The sequence below is a fragment of the Lynx rufus genome, unplaced genomic scaffold, assembly GCF_022079265.1.
Source record: "Lynx rufus isolate CCGP_SWC_20201006 ecotype Redwood Valley unplaced genomic scaffold, mLynRuf1.p SCAF_3, whole genome shotgun sequence".
Lineage (NCBI taxonomy): Eukaryota > Metazoa > Chordata > Mammalia > Carnivora > Felidae > Lynx > Lynx rufus.
In genome coordinates, this window is record NW_025814845.1 from 118,588,190 (window position 1) to 118,607,932 (window position 19,743).

The 19,743-nt window shown below is 35.2% G+C and overlaps 1 protein-coding gene across 2 annotated transcripts in view; it reads right to left on the reverse strand.

Moving 5' to 3' along the window:
* Positions 1 to 19,743, reverse strand: part of INPP4B (inositol polyphosphate-4-phosphatase type II B) — a 763,493-nt gene that overhangs the window by 362,124 nt on the left and 381,626 nt on the right. For both annotated transcript variants that reach the window (XM_047091642.1, XM_047091643.1), the window contains exons 4-5: positions 5,602 to 5,809; positions 2,859 to 2,903 (exon numbers count right to left, since the gene is read on the reverse strand). In XM_047091642.1, the coding sequence (XP_046947598.1) occupies positions 2,859 to 2,903; positions 5,602 to 5,692 (136 nt within the window). In that variant the 5' untranslated portion in view covers positions 5,693 to 5,809. The remainder of the gene's footprint in view (positions 1 to 2,858; positions 2,904 to 5,601; positions 5,810 to 19,743) is intronic.

Genomic DNA, 19,743 nt, shown 5'->3' on the forward strand with positions numbered 1-19,743 from the left:
CTTTGTGTGCTCAAAAGCATAACAAATAGTTTGGGGAATATATCTTCCAGGATCAACAACACAATTTCCTGAAGACTCTCAATAACCTTATTTACTTGTAAGGCATTTTTTTTGCCACATGATAAAATCAAATGATCTGTTGTTAAGAATTCTAGTGTGTCTTTTAAGTAAATATGAAAAAATAAAATTGAAGTTTTTTTTAGTGGGAGGAATATTATTATGAATAAATTCTCACAGCTGCTCATCTCTTAGATCTATGATCCAAAGACAGAAAAATAGGTGACAACAGCATTGCTACTGAATTTGGGCTTTCAAAACAAACAAAAAAAAAATATACCGAGATCTTTGAACAAGACAGATAACTTTATTTGAAATAGAAGAGACATATTTGGCCCAGGCACCCTGTCTCTTGAAACTTGGTCTCCATGTTTGACTAACAGCCTCTCCTACAATTGTCTCTGCCTCCTTCAGATTTCACAAGATGAAAATAAGAAGGATTTATCTGTATCTTTAAATACACTAAATTAGGGGTGCCTGGGCAGCTCAGTCGGTGAAGCTTCCAACTTCAGCTCCAACTTGCTGTTTGTGGGTTCAAACCCCATATTGGGCTCTGAGCTGAAACTGCAGAGCCTGCTTGGAATTGTCTCTCTCACCTTTTCTCTCTCTGCCCCTCCGCCACTTCTGTGCACACACTCTCTCCCCAAAAAATAAATAAACAAATAAAAGTAATGGCCTCAACATTACTTCTAAAAATAATAATAAAGAAATAAATACACTAAGTTATTTTCTAACACATCTTAACTCTTTGAAATCCTACTAAAAAAAGTTAAAAAATGAATTTCTTGTCTCAAAAATGAAAGATGAATAGATAAAGGCTCAAGTAGCAAGAGTTACAGTGAGTCAAGAGCTACCGAGGCTTATTTTGCTACTCAATACAATACAAGTTCTTTCTATATCTGACACTTTTCCAATACAAGTTCTTTCTATATCTGACACTATCTGAGAACTCTCTAGAAAAAAGAAAAAAAAAAAGTATAACTTTTTGGGTGTTACCACAGAAGTTTCTTGAGTTTTCACATTTCTGTTTCTCAATACCTGGGAAAATAAAAAACTAGAATCCTTAACTTAAAGCACCTTTTAGCTACATTTGTAACAAAAATGAAATGTTTAAGAAATGAATTATACCAAAATCCAGAACACTGACAATACTAAATGCTTGTGAGGATGAAGAGTAACAGAAACACTTAGGCATTGTTGGCAGGAATGCACAATAATATAGCCACTTTGCAAGACAGTTTGGCAATTTCTTATAAAACTAAACATACTCTTGCCAAATAACAATATGTTCCCTCATATTTACCCAAAGGCATTGAAAACTTACGTCCTCATAAAAACTTGCATACAGCTTTATCCATAATTGTCAAAACTTGGAAGTGACCTAGAAATCCCTTAGTAAGTGAGTGGACATATGAACTGTGGTATATCCAAACATTGGAATAATATTTAGTGCTAAAAAATGAGCTATCAAGCCATGAAAAGGCCTAGAGGGAACTTAAATGAATATTACTAAGTGAAAGAAGCTAGTATGAAAGGGTTACATACTGCATGATTCCAACTATATGACATTCTGGAAAAGATAAAACTAGGGAGACAGTAAAAAAATATCAGTAGTTGCCGCAGGTTAGGTGAGAGAGGGATGAATAGACTGAGTACACAGGATTTTTAGGGTAATGAAGATATTCTGTTTGATACTTTAATGATCGATATATGTCATTATATATTATTCAAACGCATAGAATATAACAAAACCAAGAATGAGCCCAAATGTAAACTATGGACTTAGAGTGGTAATGATTTATCAGTGTAAGTTCAACAATTGTAATAAATGTAAAATCTCTGTACTTTCTGTTCAATTTTGCTGTGAACCTAAAAATGCTCTAAAAATAAGCTCTATTAAAGAGAAAAACAAAATTAAATATATATTTTTATATATATTATAAATATATATTTATATATTATATATATTTTATATATATTATAAATATATATACATTATTATTATATATTTATATATTATATATTTATTTATTATATATATTTAATGTATATTAATATATTTTATATATATTATAAATATATATACACACACACACACACACAATGTTATCTCAGTAAGTTATACTTCAAAATGTAATGTTTTGAGCAAAGGATATAAATTTGAAACCTATTTCATTAATGAAAATAGATAATCCTGGAATAATTGAGACTTCAAACCACTAAAAACTACTATAGATAATAAATGTATATATTTCAATTTTTCCAAAAATTTATAAAACGCGTATATTAATAAAGGTTTACCTATCTTGTCTCTGTATATGAAATTGAACACATGTATGTGTGATTCTATAAAACCTCATTACAAATACAATGTAAAGATATCAGTGAGCTTACAAAATATTTCAGAACCATAAGCTCAGATTCTATAAATTGGGGAAAGTAACACCATATAGAATGAACTCCCCCCCAGCTTTGTTATTATTTTTTAAACTGAAGTACAACAAAAACAACTTGTATTAGTTTCACGTGTAGAATATAATTCAACAATTTCATAGCATTTCTCAGTGCCCATCATGATAACTGTACTTTTAATCTCCTTTACCTATTTCACCCATCCTGCCATCTACCTCAAAGTAACACCTTAAAGAGTGAAATTTCTTTTATAGAACAATGTTTGTAAAAGTTTGTAAATTATACAATGATTATAAGCAATGATATAATGATATAAGCAACCTAAGGCTGTATACTATATATGCAATTACTATTATATTTATCAGTATAAGTAAGATAGAATTCCTTACCAAGGATGAATTCCAACTGTGGTTCATTTGGAGTCTTCTGAATACCTATCAATAATGGGTAAGAATTCAGATTAAAGATATTTAACTCATTATCAAAGATATATAAATACATATTACAGTGCTTCACCCTACCCAGGATGTATAAATATATTATTTGGCAGAACAAATTAACTCAGTTAATTGTCCAGACTGATAAGTCATCAGTTCTCAGGACAGGGCATAATATTTGTAGCAGAACTAAATGTGACTAAAGACTTGACTGATCTCCTTAGCTCTAAGGTTCTAAAGAAACTCAAAAAATATTGTTTTTGTAAGCTTTGCAATTTAAAATGTATTTTTTCATTGTTAGTTTCTTATAGATGAATGTAGACAGAGGCAAAACTTTCAAAAAAGATGACCTCACCCAAGTACTCTCCTATATAGATTTTTCTTTCAAACCATTCCAGCCTGCTGTAAAGAGTAAGTTATTAATTAAAGAGATATCTCTTGTAAGGTTATGAAGGACATTATGGTGGTGGTTATTCTGTCAACTTATAGATAGCTCAAATCAATGTCCTGATAAATGTTTCGATTCCTTTTTATCATGATTTTTAAGAAATCTAACAACATGGCTTAGAATGAAGTGGAGGGAATGTCTGAGAACAAAAGTAAGGAAATGGGAACATGTAAGGGTTAGAAGGCAGCGAGATCCGACTGTAAGGTGATAATGTGGTATAATGTGATAACATGGATACCCGACGACCACGCACAGCTCGGGGTCTTTTTAAACAAGACTGGATGAGGACTTGGATACCACTTATTACAACTCATGGGTGGCCAAAGAAGCGAAACTAAAATTAATGAAAAAGTAAACTATTTGGTAATAAATGTAAGAATCATTTTCTTATTTATTTCTAAATCTAAATAAATGTAAAATAATTTTCTTATTTATTTCTACTGGTGCATTTACCAAATACAATTTAAATTTACTAATATTGGATCACTAATATATTGTTAGTACCATTTCTTTGTATAAAATCTATTTGTTTTTTATTTACAGGGCTAACTTTTTTCTTCTTTTTTTTTGCTTAGTAGCCATTTATTTTTTCTCCTGTTGACATTTCACAATACTATGATTAAAAATATCAGACTTTCCAGAGAGATGAGACTTGTAATCATTGGGTAGATCTCTGTTCATTTCAAATAATGTAGATTTTTTTAAAGACTATTAGTAACTGCTGTAAGCTTTGACAAACAAATTTCTAGAAAACATATTCAACCAATACTGTTTTCTTTAGATTATTTTTTATGTTTTTAAATGTTTATTATTCATTTTTGAGAGAAAGCATGTATGCACACATGTCCACCAGTGGGGAAGGAGCAGAGAAAGAGAGGGAAAGAGAGAACCCCAGGCTGGCTTCACTCTGTCAGCATGGAGCCCAATGTGGAGATCGAACATATGAAACTTGAGATCATGACCTCAGCCAAAAATCAAGAGTTGGACGCTTAACTGACTGAGACACCCAAGCTACCCTTTAAAGTTTATTTTATGGTGTAAATTAAATACTCTCATTTAATTTGACATATATTTGAAAGCGATAAATAAATGGCCAACAGGACTCTTGAAAAGAAAAGGCACAATTCATGCTAAACAATAAAACCTAAACTCTACAATTTGAAGCATAATACAAAACATACAATTCTTCCAATGATTTTAATGACTTGAATAGCACAAATAACAACTGTAATGTCTAAATGCAAATCTTGGCCACATCTCCATGTTTGCTCTATTTATGTGACTTAGTGTTCTTGAGTATAGCAGTGACAATCTACCTGTCTAGGGTAACCATTATGTCCTAATGCTTTCAACTTAAATGACTTTGATTTTATTTATTTTTTTTTTAATTTTTTTTTTTCAACGTTTATTTATTTTTGGGACAGAGAGAGACAGAGCATGAACGGGCGAGGGGCAGAGAGAGAGGGAGACACAGAATCGGAAACAGGCTCCAGGCTCTGAGCCATCAGCCCAGAGCCCGACGCGGGGCTCGAACTCACGCACCGCGAGATCGTGACCTGGCTGAAGTCGGACGCTTAACCGACTGCGCCACCCAGGCGCCCCATGACTTTGATTTTAAAGAGAACATTTCTATATTCTAAAAAATAATTCCACATGAGATTACATAAATGCTAAAGAGAAGGTGTACTTAAAAAGTATTTATTAGTGTCTTAAAAAAAGTATTTATTGGGGCGCCTGGGTGGCGCAGTCGGTTAAGCGTCCGACTTCAGCCAGGTCACGATCTCACGGTCCGGGAGTTCGAGCCCCGCGTCAGGCTCTGGGCTGATGGCTCAGAGCCTGGAGCTTGTTTCCGATTCTGTGTCTCCCTCTCTCTGCCCCTCCCCCGTTCATGCTCTGTCTCTCTCTGTCCCAAAAATAAATAAACGTTGGAAAAAAAAAAAAGTATTTATTAGTGTCTTAATATACATTCAATAACTTTGATGCTACTATTTGATATTTCATAGACTATATTTCATAGTCCATTTCATAGACTATCATCTGTCTCACTCAAGATAAAGGATCAGAATCACATCACAGACTCACTAGGACAAAATAAATGGTGCAAACAAAAAAATAGTTAATTTCATGCCATTTGTTAGAACCCAGGTTTCTGTGAATACATATGAATGTATGCTTAGTTGACTCAATTTACATTTTCAGAGAATTACATTTTCAGAGAATTACAGAGAGGGGAACACATATACTTACTTGTGAACTGGAAGTCCCCAGTATCATTTGCCTGGGGTGTGGGAAGAAAGTGCTGGCCTTCTTCTGATGCTCCTTCCTCTTTGATTTCCATGATCAACCGTCACAGTTGTTTAGTCTTCTAAATTTTCACGTCCAAATGTCGCTGCCAGTGATTCCTGGTTTAATATAGATGTATCTTCACACTAAAGGCCCAATATCTTCTGAAATTCTGCATTTAGGAAACAGCAACAGCAAAAATCTTAGTTACTTCAGAGTTTAGTATAAAGCTAAGAATTGAAGGTAGGTAGAAACTACAACTTCCTGCCTATCTCACCTTTATTTTCAAGATCTATCCACCTAATTTATGCCTCATGAACTCTAAGTTAAGTGGGTATTCTCTATGCAATTATTTTATGTTCATAAGAGGGATTTCTAAATCCTGAAATGTGTATTCTTCTCTTCTAGGTCATTCTGTAAAACAGTAGATAGCAATAGGGGCTGCTGCTAACCTAATATGCATCTAATTTAGCAGCAAGAGCAGATAGCATCTTGTCAGGGCATTAGCATGTTTTGCCAAGGTGAATACTACTATCATTCCTTCCATTAGATCTACCCTTTACGCTCATCTCTCCATCCACCCTTGTTAGAACATTATTCACGAGCACGTAAAGACAATTTGGCATGGCACTCTTCTTCCAATATGAGCCAAGAGCCAACAAGTAGTACAAGGGAGTTTCTAACCTCATCATTACCCATGGAGTCTTGCTTCTCTGCCTGATAAAGTTTTAATTGGTTAATGATCAGGGTCTATGGTGAAAAGAATGAATAATAACTCTACAAAGCTAAAGCTCAAGGGGAAATGAAAGTAACAACAAAATCATGAAAATCAGCATGGGGGAAAGAAAGCTTTTCCAAGAATTTAATACCCTATTATGCAAATAGCCACAAATAGTTTCAAATTCATTCTGATATTTAGCCTGATATACATGACCAAGAATGAATTAGGGAAAAAAAATCAATGTTGTTTTAAATCAAGTTACCACCTGAATTAAAATGTATAAAAAATCTTTAAATGTCTGTCCAATGTTGTTTAAAGCGATAGTGGCAATCAAGTTTGGTTTAGAATAATGATTTCGTCTCCAACTTCACAAATCCACAGCCTTAGTCTTTGTTGTTTTAACAAAGCAGTTTCATTTGTAATTCAGCTCTGGTTTTTAAAGATCATCTGGTAAAAATTAAATTCTGAAAGCATCTTGAATCTTTAAAAAATATTCTAATAAAGTTGTATATAAGTACGCATTGGTTCTTCAGGATACAACCAGGAATGAAGGCCAGGAGTAAAGGGCAATTGCACTATCAATTAGACCAAATTCTTCAAGTTAAAAATTGTATTTTGAATTAAGATAATGCTTTCTATTTTTTTAACTATTTAAATTTAGATGTGTCTTCTGATAAGGACAGACATATTCATTGGACCACATTCTATCATGAACCTATGACAATTTCATTAGCATGAGTGGGGTCATATCTGTGGAAGACTACCATGCATGTGGGACTTGGGTACAAGAACTTTGTCAACTTAACTGTACTTCTTCACCAAAAACTCAACCTCTAATCTTGATCAGCTGTCGTAAAAATTAAAGAGGAGGCCTAAATAAGCAATATGGATAAATCTTAACAAACTAACAACTCAGCACACTAACAGTGAATAATTAATAAAATAAATGTCAACTCTGAGTGTGGGTGAATGTGTACCTTTGGGTGAGTGGAGAAGACTGAAGAGGCCTATAAACATTACTAATATGGTCCCATTTTAGGCATATCACCCATTCAAAACTTAAAAATAAATTCAATTTCAAGAGAATAAAGTCAAATACATAAGACAAAGATCGTATAACAACCTCTTATGACTCTATTCATTTTTATTCTATCTTGTTTCATTTGAGGAGAAATTTCAGATTTGATACCTATTAACAAGGCATATGCCTCAGAAGGAATCAGTTATGTTAATAGAAAAGCTCTAGAAAACCACTACATTTTCTAGCTGGTAAATACAGCATTTACCTATGGTTATGGTTAAATATAGTAGTTCCTTTTCTGTGTCTATTGGAAATTTTTTGGTTTGGAGATCATGCACAAGAATAGATTTAAATTTTTACATACCACAAATATATTTTAAAAAGTCAGCTAGAGATACTAAACCTAATTCTCAGAGCAGAAAGAAGTGACATTAAATGTACCTATTGTAAGAGAGTGACATAACTATATTTGATTTTTAGAAAGTTTACTGGGTGTCAAAGTAGAGAACATACTAGAAGTTGACAACTTAATAAGGAAACTAACTTGTTTAGAGGTTATTTTAATATTCAAGGAAAATAAAATAATAAAGAGGATCTAAGTCAAAACAGAAGCAGATGACTAGAGAAGAGAATCTGGATTCCAAAACAAGTTATTAAATGGGATAAAGGGCCATTTATTAAATGCAGTTACCTAGACTTAATGATGGAATTAGCTACAATTTAGAATTGAGATAATGGAAGTCAGGAATTTCAGGTGAAAGTCAGTAAATATGGACCACTAAACTATCTGGAATATAAAGAAAGAGTGATTTTAGTCAAGGATGATGAGTTTAGTTCTAACCATGTTGTTTTTGAAATGTCTTCAAATATTCAGAAACAGTTAAACACATGGGTCTAGATTTCAGGAGAGATACTAAGGCTGGAAAAGTATTTTTTTGTAAATCATTGGCTAATGTTTGAAGTCAGTCAAATGAAGTCATTGAAACCAAGTACATGTAGTGAAAAAAAAGGATGACTAAAGACTGAACTGTAAGGCACAAAACCATTCAGGGGAGCAAGAAGAGAATTTAGCTGGTAAAAGCACTGACAGTGATAGGAGGAGCAGCAGAGAAGAACAACTGAGGGAACAATGTCATCACTCTACTTACTGGATGTTTCTCAAGTAAACAAGGTCATTAAGTTAAAAGATGACTTTACCAGGCTGAGTAGCTCCCACCCCTTTCCAACCAGAGAACCTGTTTGAGAAATTGAGGGTAGCCTGCAGTAGTGCCTTCTCCTTCTGCCAAGGCAAGGGAGCTAAGAGTGTCTTCTGATGACAACTCCTGGGAGCTTTGAAGACTTGTGGTACTCAGCTCAGAGGCAGACAGAGATCACCCCCAGAACAAAGCCAGTACCACCTGTGGAGTGTTCCAGTGCTGCACAGAGACAAGAGGATTAATTCATAGACAAGGCTGAGGGTAGCTCCAGTTCTTCTCCACCAGAAAGCCTGTTTGGGAAACTGAAAGTCCCTCCCCCTACTGCCTAGGCAAGGGAGCTGAGATACTGAGGAGAGTGTTTTCCAGTTCCATTTCACCTGATGGGCTGGCAACCCCAGGAAGCTGAGAGGTGGGCAGGCAAATCTAGTGGCCATGTTTAATCAGGAAACTTAGAGTGGAGGTTGTCTTGAGTTAATACAACAAACAAAAAGCTTTATGGCTTTAGAGCAGCTTCTCCCACTGCTCCAGGGCAGAGAATCTAATTTGTAACCTCCTCATCCCTGAATACAACTTTCATCCTGCCCAACCAAGGAACCTAACCAGAGCATATAGAAAGCTGCATAGTCTATTCAACAGCCCTACATTCGTGGCATTGGCACTTGAACAGAGAGCACAGCCTGTGGCTCCCCACATCTGCAGAGCAAAACCAGTTACCTCACTCAACCAGGGAATTCGGTGCACACTCTGGTTTGATTAAAGTCACCAAATAACAAACTGTACAGGTCCTGAGTCCCATCCTACTGCTCTGCAAGGACAGGGAAATTAATTCATAGCTCTGTCTACTACCAAATACTGTACCCAGTCCTGATCATCTAGTAAGCCTCATCAGAGAATCTGGGCAAGCATAGAGCCCATCCTATAGCTTCACTAGGGTAGGGAACCAGGCCCATAAAACTATTTAACTGTTCTCAGCCAGTGGCACAACTCCCACTCCCTGCCATCCCTTTAGACCTGGAACAGCAACCTTGCTCAAAAATAGACCATAGTGACAGGCCCCACCTGCTCAAGGACATTATCAGATACACACCCAGAAACCCAAACTTAGCTGCCTATTGAAGAGCTGTCTCTACCAAAGAAAACTTGTAAAGTCTAGAAAAGGAGGCCATTACTCAAACAGGTAGAATTAATAAGGACACAAAGATACACACACACACACACACACACACACACACATCAGGCAAATATGACACCAAAGGAAATTAATAAAGTTCTAATAGCTGACACTAAATATATGGAGATCTGTGAGCTGTCAAAGAATTCAGAATTATCTAAGGAAGTTTAGTGAATTACAAGAAAACAGACATATAACTAAATAAAATTAGGAAAACAATGCATGAACAAAACAAGAAGTTTGATAAGGAAATAGAAACCATCAAAAAGCAATAAAATAGAAATCTAGAGTTGAAAAATATAATAACTGAACTGAAGAACTCAGTAGAGAGTTTTAAAAGAAGACTTCACCATTGGGGGGGTGGGGAATCACTCACCTGAACAATAAGACATTGAAAACTACCGAGTCAGAGGAGGAAAAAGAAAAAAAAAAAAAAGAATGAAAAAGGGTGAAGAAAGCTTGCAGAAATTATAATACAAAATGAAAAGAAACAATATTTGCATTATGAGAATGCCAGAAAGAAAAGAGAAAGAAAAACGGACAGAAAGTATATTTAAAGTAGCAAGGGTTGAAAAAAAAATCCCTGAACCTGGAGAGATAAATGGACACATAGATCCATGAGGCCCAAAAGATCCTAAAGAGCTGAATTTAAATAGTGCTACACTGAGATACTGACTATATAATTAAATAGTCAGAAGTGAAAAACAATGGAAGAATTTTAAGAGCAGCAAGAGAAAAGAGAGAAGTTACATACAAGGGAACCCCTAAAGACTATGAGCAGATTTCTCAACAGAAATTTTTCAGGCCAGGAAAGAATGTGATGATATATTCAAAATTTTGAAAGGAAATAACTGTTAACCAAGAATTCTCTACCTGGTGAAGTTGTCCTTCAGAAACAAAGGAAGGAAAAATACTTTTTTTTATTTTCAATTAAATTTTCAATCTTAAATTGAAGATTAAGGAGAAAAAGATATTGTTGGGGCAAGAAAAAAATCTAGATGATATAATCTTCTATAATGGGAGGAAGTTGGGGGTGAAGAGAAAATGAGGTATGATCTGAAAAGCATTAACAGAAACTTGAGGAGATTCTGCCCAATGGCCTTATTTTTATCCATTCAAGAAAAAAGTATATTTAAGAACAATGGAGTATAAAAGATTTATCAACCTGACTTCAAAAGAACAGTACATAAAGGAAATATTAATAAATTTGACTACGCTAAAATAAAAAAATATTCTGTAAGTACAAGATACCACAAAAACTGAGGTAACAAATTATACACTAGAAATATATTTGTAACAGAAATTTCAGCTCCAGTTTAGGATATACAAAAATGCAAAGACTATTACTCCCACTATAAACTCAAGAAAATGCTGAATATATCAAACCATAAACATTTCTTTAATCTGAGAACAGAAGTCTCAGAGGAACCAACTAGCCTGAAACCTAAGAAAAGGCAAATGCCTTCATGGAAAAGAGCTTCCCTCCACGGAAGGAAGAGATGTCAGGCCTCATATAAGCTGGTAATAATAATTCAGCCAAAAATATTCAATGACTTACTGAAGGTCAAGGGGGACTAGTATGAAAGTACAGAGCTACTGAAAGCCATAAGCTCAAAAGTAGGCTGCATTGGCTAACAGACTTTTCTTCATCCTCACAGAGGCTCATGAGGAAGATTGGGAAGAAAGTGGGAATCTGGAGAAAGTGTCCTTTGGTGATTCAACCCTATGGGAGGGGAGTAGCCATCACTAAAGACACACCACTTGGATCCTCTTCCCTATAGAACAAAAACTGCAGACTCCATTGCCTTCAGGGCATAGATGGAGACTCATTGCAACTAGAAGATAGAAATAAGAGAGGTACAGAGAAGTTTCCTGGGATCAGATCATTAGAGATTCTCTGATCCTCTATTGCTAAGAGAAGGACAGGACCACTGAAAAGCCTCATCCTCAAGACCCAAGAATATAGATTTTGCCTAAGATCGAGGTTAAAAATAGGACAACAGAAAATGTCTCTACTCCTACCAGTCCAGTAAACAGTAGGAAACTATTAACAGCAGCCTACCACTGGAGGAGGCATAAAAACATGAACACTAAACCTCTCTTTGGTAGAAGCTCCCCAAAAAAGCCTTAAGCGGAGAGTAGAGAACAGTCTCCAGACACCCAAACCCCACTATGAGTAGAAATGAATGTTAGAGTTATTTGAAACTGGTGATGCACTCAAGGCAGCCATAGTAACAACAAAACTCAAACCCAGATCTGTTACTGACTAGATTGACTCAATTTAAAGGTGTAGTAGGAAAAGAGGAATGCCCACTTCCAGGCATAGGTACTATTTTTTTTATATTTTACTATCCTACACAGTACACAAAGAAGATGAAGACTAAGATGAACAGTCAAGAGAAAAGAGGGGAAAAAAGCAGTTAAGAGAACCAGGTTAATATAAGACCCAAATGTTGGACCTGTTAGAAACAGAATATACTTAAGACTCTAATGGAAAATGTGGATGACTTGCATGACCAGATGGAGATTTTTAGCAGAGATAGAAACTATTGGAAATGACCAAATACAAATCCTAGGAATGTAAAACACAGTAAGAGAGGAAGAATGCCTTTGACAAGATCATTAATAGTTATGATACCATCAATGAAGTAATCAGTGAACTTGAAGATAAGCTAATAGAAATTACCCAAACTGAAACACAAAGAAAAAAAGAAAAAAAAGACACAAAGAAAAATGAAAATGCATACGAGAGCATTCAAAAACTGTGACACAATACCAAATTAAATATATGTGTTATTTGAATCTCAGAAAAAAGAAAAAGACAGAATAGATATTTGAAGAGATAATGGCCTAAGATTTTCCAAAAATATTAAATTTCAAAACACCAGAGAAATGACATGTACACAAATATACCCATAAACAAACAAGCAAATCAAACAAACGATAAACTTCTATGTATATCACAGTCAGGCTTTTAAAAAACGAAGATAAGGAGAAAAAATTTAAGGTGACCAAAGCAAAAAAAAAAAAAAAAAAGCAAATTACATATAGAGTAATAAAAGTAAGAAAATATTTTGGACTTCTTGTTTAAAAGTATGTAAGTGACATCTTTAAAGCACTGAAATAAGAAAAACATCAACCCAGGATTTTATACAAAGTAGAAATAACTTGTAAAAATTAAGAGACACAAAGACTTTTATCCAGACAAATAAAAACTGACAAATTCATTATCAGCAGATTTGCACTGCAAGAAATATTAAAGGAAGTTTTTCAAGTATGACATAACAGAGAGATACTTGAATCCACAAAAGAAATGGAGAATGCTATAAGCGATATAAAAGAAAGTAAATATTAATTTAATCTTTTCTTGTTTGTAGTGACTATAAAAGATAATTGCCTAAGGCAGGGTTTGGCATACTTCTATTAAAGACAGATAGTAAATATTTTAGGCTTTTTGGACTATATGGTTTCTGTCACAACCATTCAACTCTGCTGTGGCAGTGTAAAAGCAACCATTGGCAATACATAAACAAAGAGGCATAGTTGTGTTACAATAATATTCTATTTGTAAAACTAATTAATATTCAGAATTTGGCCTGAAGGCCAGAGTTTGCCAACCACTGGCCTAAAGTAAAAATAGTAGTGATGTATTATATACTGATAGCATATATAAAAGTGTAACATATAACATCAATAGCAAGAAGGGTGACAGGGACAAATGGGGAGTTATTGTTGTCTAGTTCTTACACTAAAAGTATAGTATACAATTATATCACTAAAATACTTGAAGGTAGATTGTAATTAAAATGTTTATGACAATTTGGGGAGTAATTACTAATAACTTTTAAAAATAAGTATAAATAATAACCCAATAGTGAAGGTAAAATGGAATAACAAAACATACAAAATAAAATTTAAAGCAAAGGAAAAGAACAAGACAGATGGAATATATAGAAGACAAGTAGCAAAATGTTTTTAATCCAACCATGTCAATAATCACATTAAATGCAAGCTACACACACACACACACACACACACACACACACACACCAATTAAAAGACAGAGAAGATTATCAGCTTGAAAGACCTGACTATATGCTTCATAGTTACAATGAAATATAATGACATAGTTAAAAGTAAAAAGACTGAAAAGACTGAAACAATTATATCATGGAAACACTAATCAAAGGAAAATTGCAGTGACTATTGATATCAGATAAAATAGATTTCATATAACACACATTAGTATTATATAAGGATAAAATTGTAATTCACCAAGAAAATGTAACTATCCTGAAGGTAAATGGGCCTAACAATAGAGCTTTATAATACATGAAGCAAAAACTTAAAGAACTGAAAAAGAAACAGACAAATCCACAGTGATATACTTAGAGACCTCAACATTCCACTCTCTACAACAGATCAAACAAGTAGATAAAACATCAGAGAGGATACAGAATACTTAAATAACACTACTAACAACTTGACCTCATTGGTATTTATTAGACTTCATCCAACAACAGAATACATATTTTGTTTCAAAGTACACATGGAATGCTTACTAAGATTATATTCTTGGTTGTAAAACAAACCTTAATAAACTAAAATAAAAATGTGTGTGTTTGTACATTTAAATCAGAATAAAATCACTATGCTACATATAAAAATGTGCTTAAAGGGAAAGTTATATTATTAAATGCTTATATTTAGAATACAAGTTCTCAAATCCATGATTTAAACTGAAAAGCAATTCTACTTATAAGCTTCTATTTTAGAAAAATTATTGAAAATGCATACCAGAAGATAATGGAAGGAATGTTCATAATAAATCAGCTTCAATAAAAAAATATTGAAACAGGCTAAAGGCCTGTCACTAAGAAAGTAGACAAATATATTGTAGCCTATTCATTCTATATAAAATGAATCTTCATATATCAACATTGATTAACTTCACAAAGTACAGAGGAGAAAGAGTGAGGAGGGACAGGAAGACAGAGGGAGGGATATGATGGCACTTATAGAAAATTTAACAACATGTAAAATAGTACTCTAGTTCTATATTGCGTAGATGTACATACATATGAAGTCCAACCACAGAGAAATGCATGATAAACACTAAATCAGAATAATTATGATATTTGGGGAACAAGTGTGAGGGATGTGATCAGGAAGGGGAACACAAAAAACTTCAAATGCACAGGGAAAGTTTTGTTTATTACACTGAGTAAGTACAAAATGTCTCTATATTTTTCATTATACCTTTGGTACATCCTAAACACTCATTATACATTTAATTAACTAAAAAGGCAAAGTCATGTGTTGAGAGAAAATGGGGAAGAAGTTGGGTAGGAGGCTGGAGAAGAAAAGTGGAGTTCTGAGCTAGCCTTTAAGAGTACCAGATGAGGGAACAAGTGGAGGCAGTTTTATGGGGCCAGCTGGGCCTGGAGACCACAGATTTATAGATATATGTGTGTGGCTTTCTTCAACAGTGCTCAGCAGTCTTGTGGAGAAGGATAGTTTCATTGACAGTGTAGGGGTTTTGCCTCCTGATGAAGTGAGAGAATAGTGAAGCTAAGACTGTAATAATACAAATATGACCAAACATCTTTTTTAGGTTGTATTGGGAACTCATTAAAGGGGAAAGATGTAACATATTGGCAGATGAGAGAATAATTCAGTTCTGAGTAATGAGAAGTCCAAGGTATTGCCATGGGTATAAGTAGATGGCTGAAATGGCATGGTATTATTGGTCACTAGGGCTAGTAAGAAAAAGACACTGTGCATCAAGGATGTTCAATGGGTTATTCCCATGGAAACTGAAATCTCCCAGGAGGATAACAGGCAGGACGTGTTCTCATAGAAAAGTCTGAAGAAAGCAGAAGTTTCACCAATGAACATGACAAATAGGGGTGGAGGAGTGGTATAGCCAGACATCAGCAATCTTACATGAGGTCCTAACAGCTTAAGGGGACTCTTGCGACTACTAGGAAAATAGTAGCCCAGCCTTCAGTCCCTGTGGTTTGTGGCCTGTCTGTATTAGAGTAGGCAACTAGGAAGCAGAAAACCCCAGAAACCAAGTTTCCATTAAGACAAAAAGACACAGAAAACATTTTCTGAAGAGGTAGAAGGCTAAAGAAACTGTTTTCTATAGGAATAGAAGACCCTAAGGACATTATATAACATTTTTAAAAGTGAGAAGATCAGGGGAAGATTGAGTCATTTGCCCATAGCAAAATGAGGATGACACAAGGGGCAAGGATACAGGACAGGGGGTGCTTGTGGTTTAGGTGCTATCCCAGGATGACAGGAATATAAGGCATCATATGATGGGCTGTGCCTGGGTTCTAACCAGAAGGGCATACCTCTGGTTAAAGATATTCCCTAGCCTGTTCAGGCTGAGGTCCGGGCAGGGAGTGTTGGAGGCTCACTGACACTATGTACCTGTGGCTTTTGTTCAGCTTTCCAAACAGTGCTTTGATATAAAATGTTGAATAAATGATTAATTCCTATCCATTTCAAAAATAAACAGAGTAGCAAGTCTCTATTATGGTGATTGTATAGCCCTTCAGTAGCCAACCCACTAAACTTGTTCACTTCATGTCAGTATCCTGAAACTTCTAACACCAGGACATTCTGATAAACCAGATATAATTCACAATGCCAAATCACTTGAAAACTGTCTAAAGCCCTGCAATTTACAAGAGGGAATATGGAGGGACAGGGCTTGTAAGGATCAGCCAAATGCTATATAATGTCAAGAAGACATAAAACCAGGAATATTATTTACCTCTGCCTTCTCTGTTTCTTTTTCCTCATGGCAAATGTCAGGGTACTTTGAAAGCTACCATCTTCATAGGATAATTATATTCAAAGTTCTGCAACTAGGCCCCTATTCTCAGTAACAGGGATTTATTCTTATTTATATCATTGGAAAGTAATAGAAGAATTAAAAAAAAAGTTTCAGGAAAAAGATTCTTTTTGAGGAAAATGGCATAAATTGGCAAATTTGATATTTTACCTGAAAAAAAAAATCAGGCATGTATTTAAGGTCAAGACCTTCCTTGCCTCTCATGAGGCAGAGCATAATTCCTGACAGAGCAGTGAATTAAGATTCTAGGGCAACATTTCTGCCCAAGAAACCAACTGTGTCAGGAGACAATTGAATTCTTTAAATTGTCAGTATGGTTTTGCTACCAATATTAAATTCAATGTGAGCCCCTTTGTCACAAGAAGAATAAGGATGAGAGTTGTCAAGGCTCCAGATTGATCAAAAGCCCAGCTTCCAGGCTTTACCACAAGGAAGCAGCACTGACATGAGACAGACAGAAGACCCATGGATTTAGCAAGACCAAACAGCAACAGTCTTTTAAGGCTTTGCCACTCAAAACACGATCCCTAGACCAGCAGTATGAGTCACCTGGAAGCCTGTTAGAAATGCAAAACCTTGAGCCAGACCCCAGATCTTCTAAATTAGAAACTGCATTATGGCATAGAGCATTTCTACCTACATTCAAGCATGAGAAGCACCATTTTAAGAATAGAAGCCCAGATTCCATTCCCATAAACTGGGAGAAGTGAATACGGAATTCTGCCAAATAAAAAGCCAATATGGGCTAAAGGCCCATGTCACTTAATCAGACTTTCTAGACAGATGCCAAGAGCTGTTATGGATCCTGGCCTGGGCTTCAGTCTCTCTAGCCACTGACTTATGACCTACATATAGTACTCTCATTTCTACCCAGAATTTTATAATCTGGGTTGTCTGTCTGAGGCTCTTGACACCTACCTCCTTTTTACTCATCTATTTGTTGGCCTCTTTGTATTGAACTTTTTCCAGTGACTAACCCTAACCCAGATGTGATTCTTTCCTCATTCTCTCTTCCTTTTACTTTTGCATTCTCCAGACTTAGCTGTGCTGCCTGACTCTTGGCAGGGTCAGGCCCAACACACCTCTATTGAATACTTGGCTAAACAGACTCAGGTCACTGTATGCCACACTTTGGAGAATGTTGGAGGTTGGCCAGGACATGTATATGGCAGCTCATAATAAGAACTAGTGTCTTGATGTCATCAAAATCAGGATCATCTAGAGTCCAGCAACTTACTGAACACATCTGGACTGGGGTTTCAGAATACACAGTGGTTCAAACTATAGTGACGCATGGAAACAGGAAGGAGGGGAAAGGGTGTAATAAAATATAAGTGACCGGCATGGTACTCTTCCTTTTCCTCCTTGTAAATACCAAACCAAAGGAGGTTCTACTAATATCCACTTCACGGAGTCTCTCCACTACTGCTTTTGAAATTCATTTTATCCAAAAGCAACCACAATTTTCTGAGTACTTATGTGACTTTTCTGAATATTATGTGCCATGTGCCATGTTCTGTATTATCACATCATATGTATAACATTAATCTTTATAACAAATTTAAGATGTAACTCCAGCTTTACAGGTGAAAAACTGAAGGTTAAAAAGTAATTTGTTCCACTTAGTAACTGGAGAAACAAGGAAGTTAATGTGAGTTTCTAATTCTTCTCTGTATTCTACCTGCTATCGCTTTTCAACTTTACCATACAAAAATCTTCAAATGTTTATCATCTCTTAAAAAATATACTAGGGCAGATAGGTAGGGAGAAAGGAAGTAGGGCTAGGAAACATTTATTTTATTTATCTTTTTATTTATATTATTTTCCTTCCTAAAAATAGAAATCTCTGGGAAACCTATAACATATCAACATAGCATTTAAAGCTTAAGCACCAAAACCTCCAGGAAAGAGAAAAAACCAACCAACCAAACAAAAAAAACCCCATCATGGTAGATATTTTTATAGTTCTATTTATAACATTCCGTCTTCTTGAGACATACTCATCCCTATCACTTCTACTGGGTCCTGATGAGAATATACTTTCAGTGGACAAACAACCATGAAAAAGAATCAATAGCAAAAATTCTAAAGAATTGAAGTTTAAAAATAGAATCTGATGATTGAACATATCCAATTCTACAGACCCACCATTCTGGATACTTAACAAAGGGGTAAAATTTCCTCCTTTTGCTTCTTTGAATCATAGGACTGCCTTCTGGAGATTGCAATCTCAGTCAAGAAATAGTCCCAAGTCACAATGAGTATTAACTGAATATTCATTGAAACTAGCAAAATCTTGATATTCACAAAGAGCACAGAGCAACAACTCAGAGCAAAGAACTCAGTTCAGCAAGCAGAGGGATTGTATCTTTGGTTCATTGTAAATCAAAGGTCAGTCTACTGCTCGTTAGTCTCAAATTAGGATAAGAACAATGTTGATCTCCACTGTGTATAAAGTAAAAGAGGCTCTGTCAATCCCTGTGACAAGGCCCTTTAATCCTGAGAACTCTGTAGTCTTTGTGCCAGCACTAGGCCAGATCTGAACCATAATTTACATAGTTTTAACAGTGACCTGACATCCTGAGAGGGAGCACTTGGACCAACTTTAGGAATATGGTCAGTAGGCCATCTGATTTGCTAGTTTTTGCTCTGTGTCTGTCATAAAAATGAAGGCATCCTGAAGAACTACAAAGTGAAGATATGAGAAAATGCTCGATTTAATCTGAATCATCTCTTTGTGACAGGTTGGTTACAGATGTCTACCCATAATCCCTCATTAAAATAATATAATAAGGGGTACCTGGGTGGTTCAGTCAGTTGAGTGCCCGACTCTTGATTTCAGCTCAGGTCAGGATCCCAGGATCATGGGATCAAGTCCCAAGTTGGGCTCCATACTGAGTATGGAACATGCTTAAAGTATTCTCTCTCTCTTTCTCTCTCTTTCCTCTGCCCCTCTCCCCTATCCCCACACACTTTCTCTCTAAAACAAAATAATAATTTAAAAAATGCTATAATAAAATGTTCTAACAGAATATAGACTTGAAAAGACTTAAAGAAACAAGCAGTTGTCTCATTTAAGTGATGGGAACACTGAGGCCTAGAAATGAGGTGGGAGAGCTCCATGTGCAC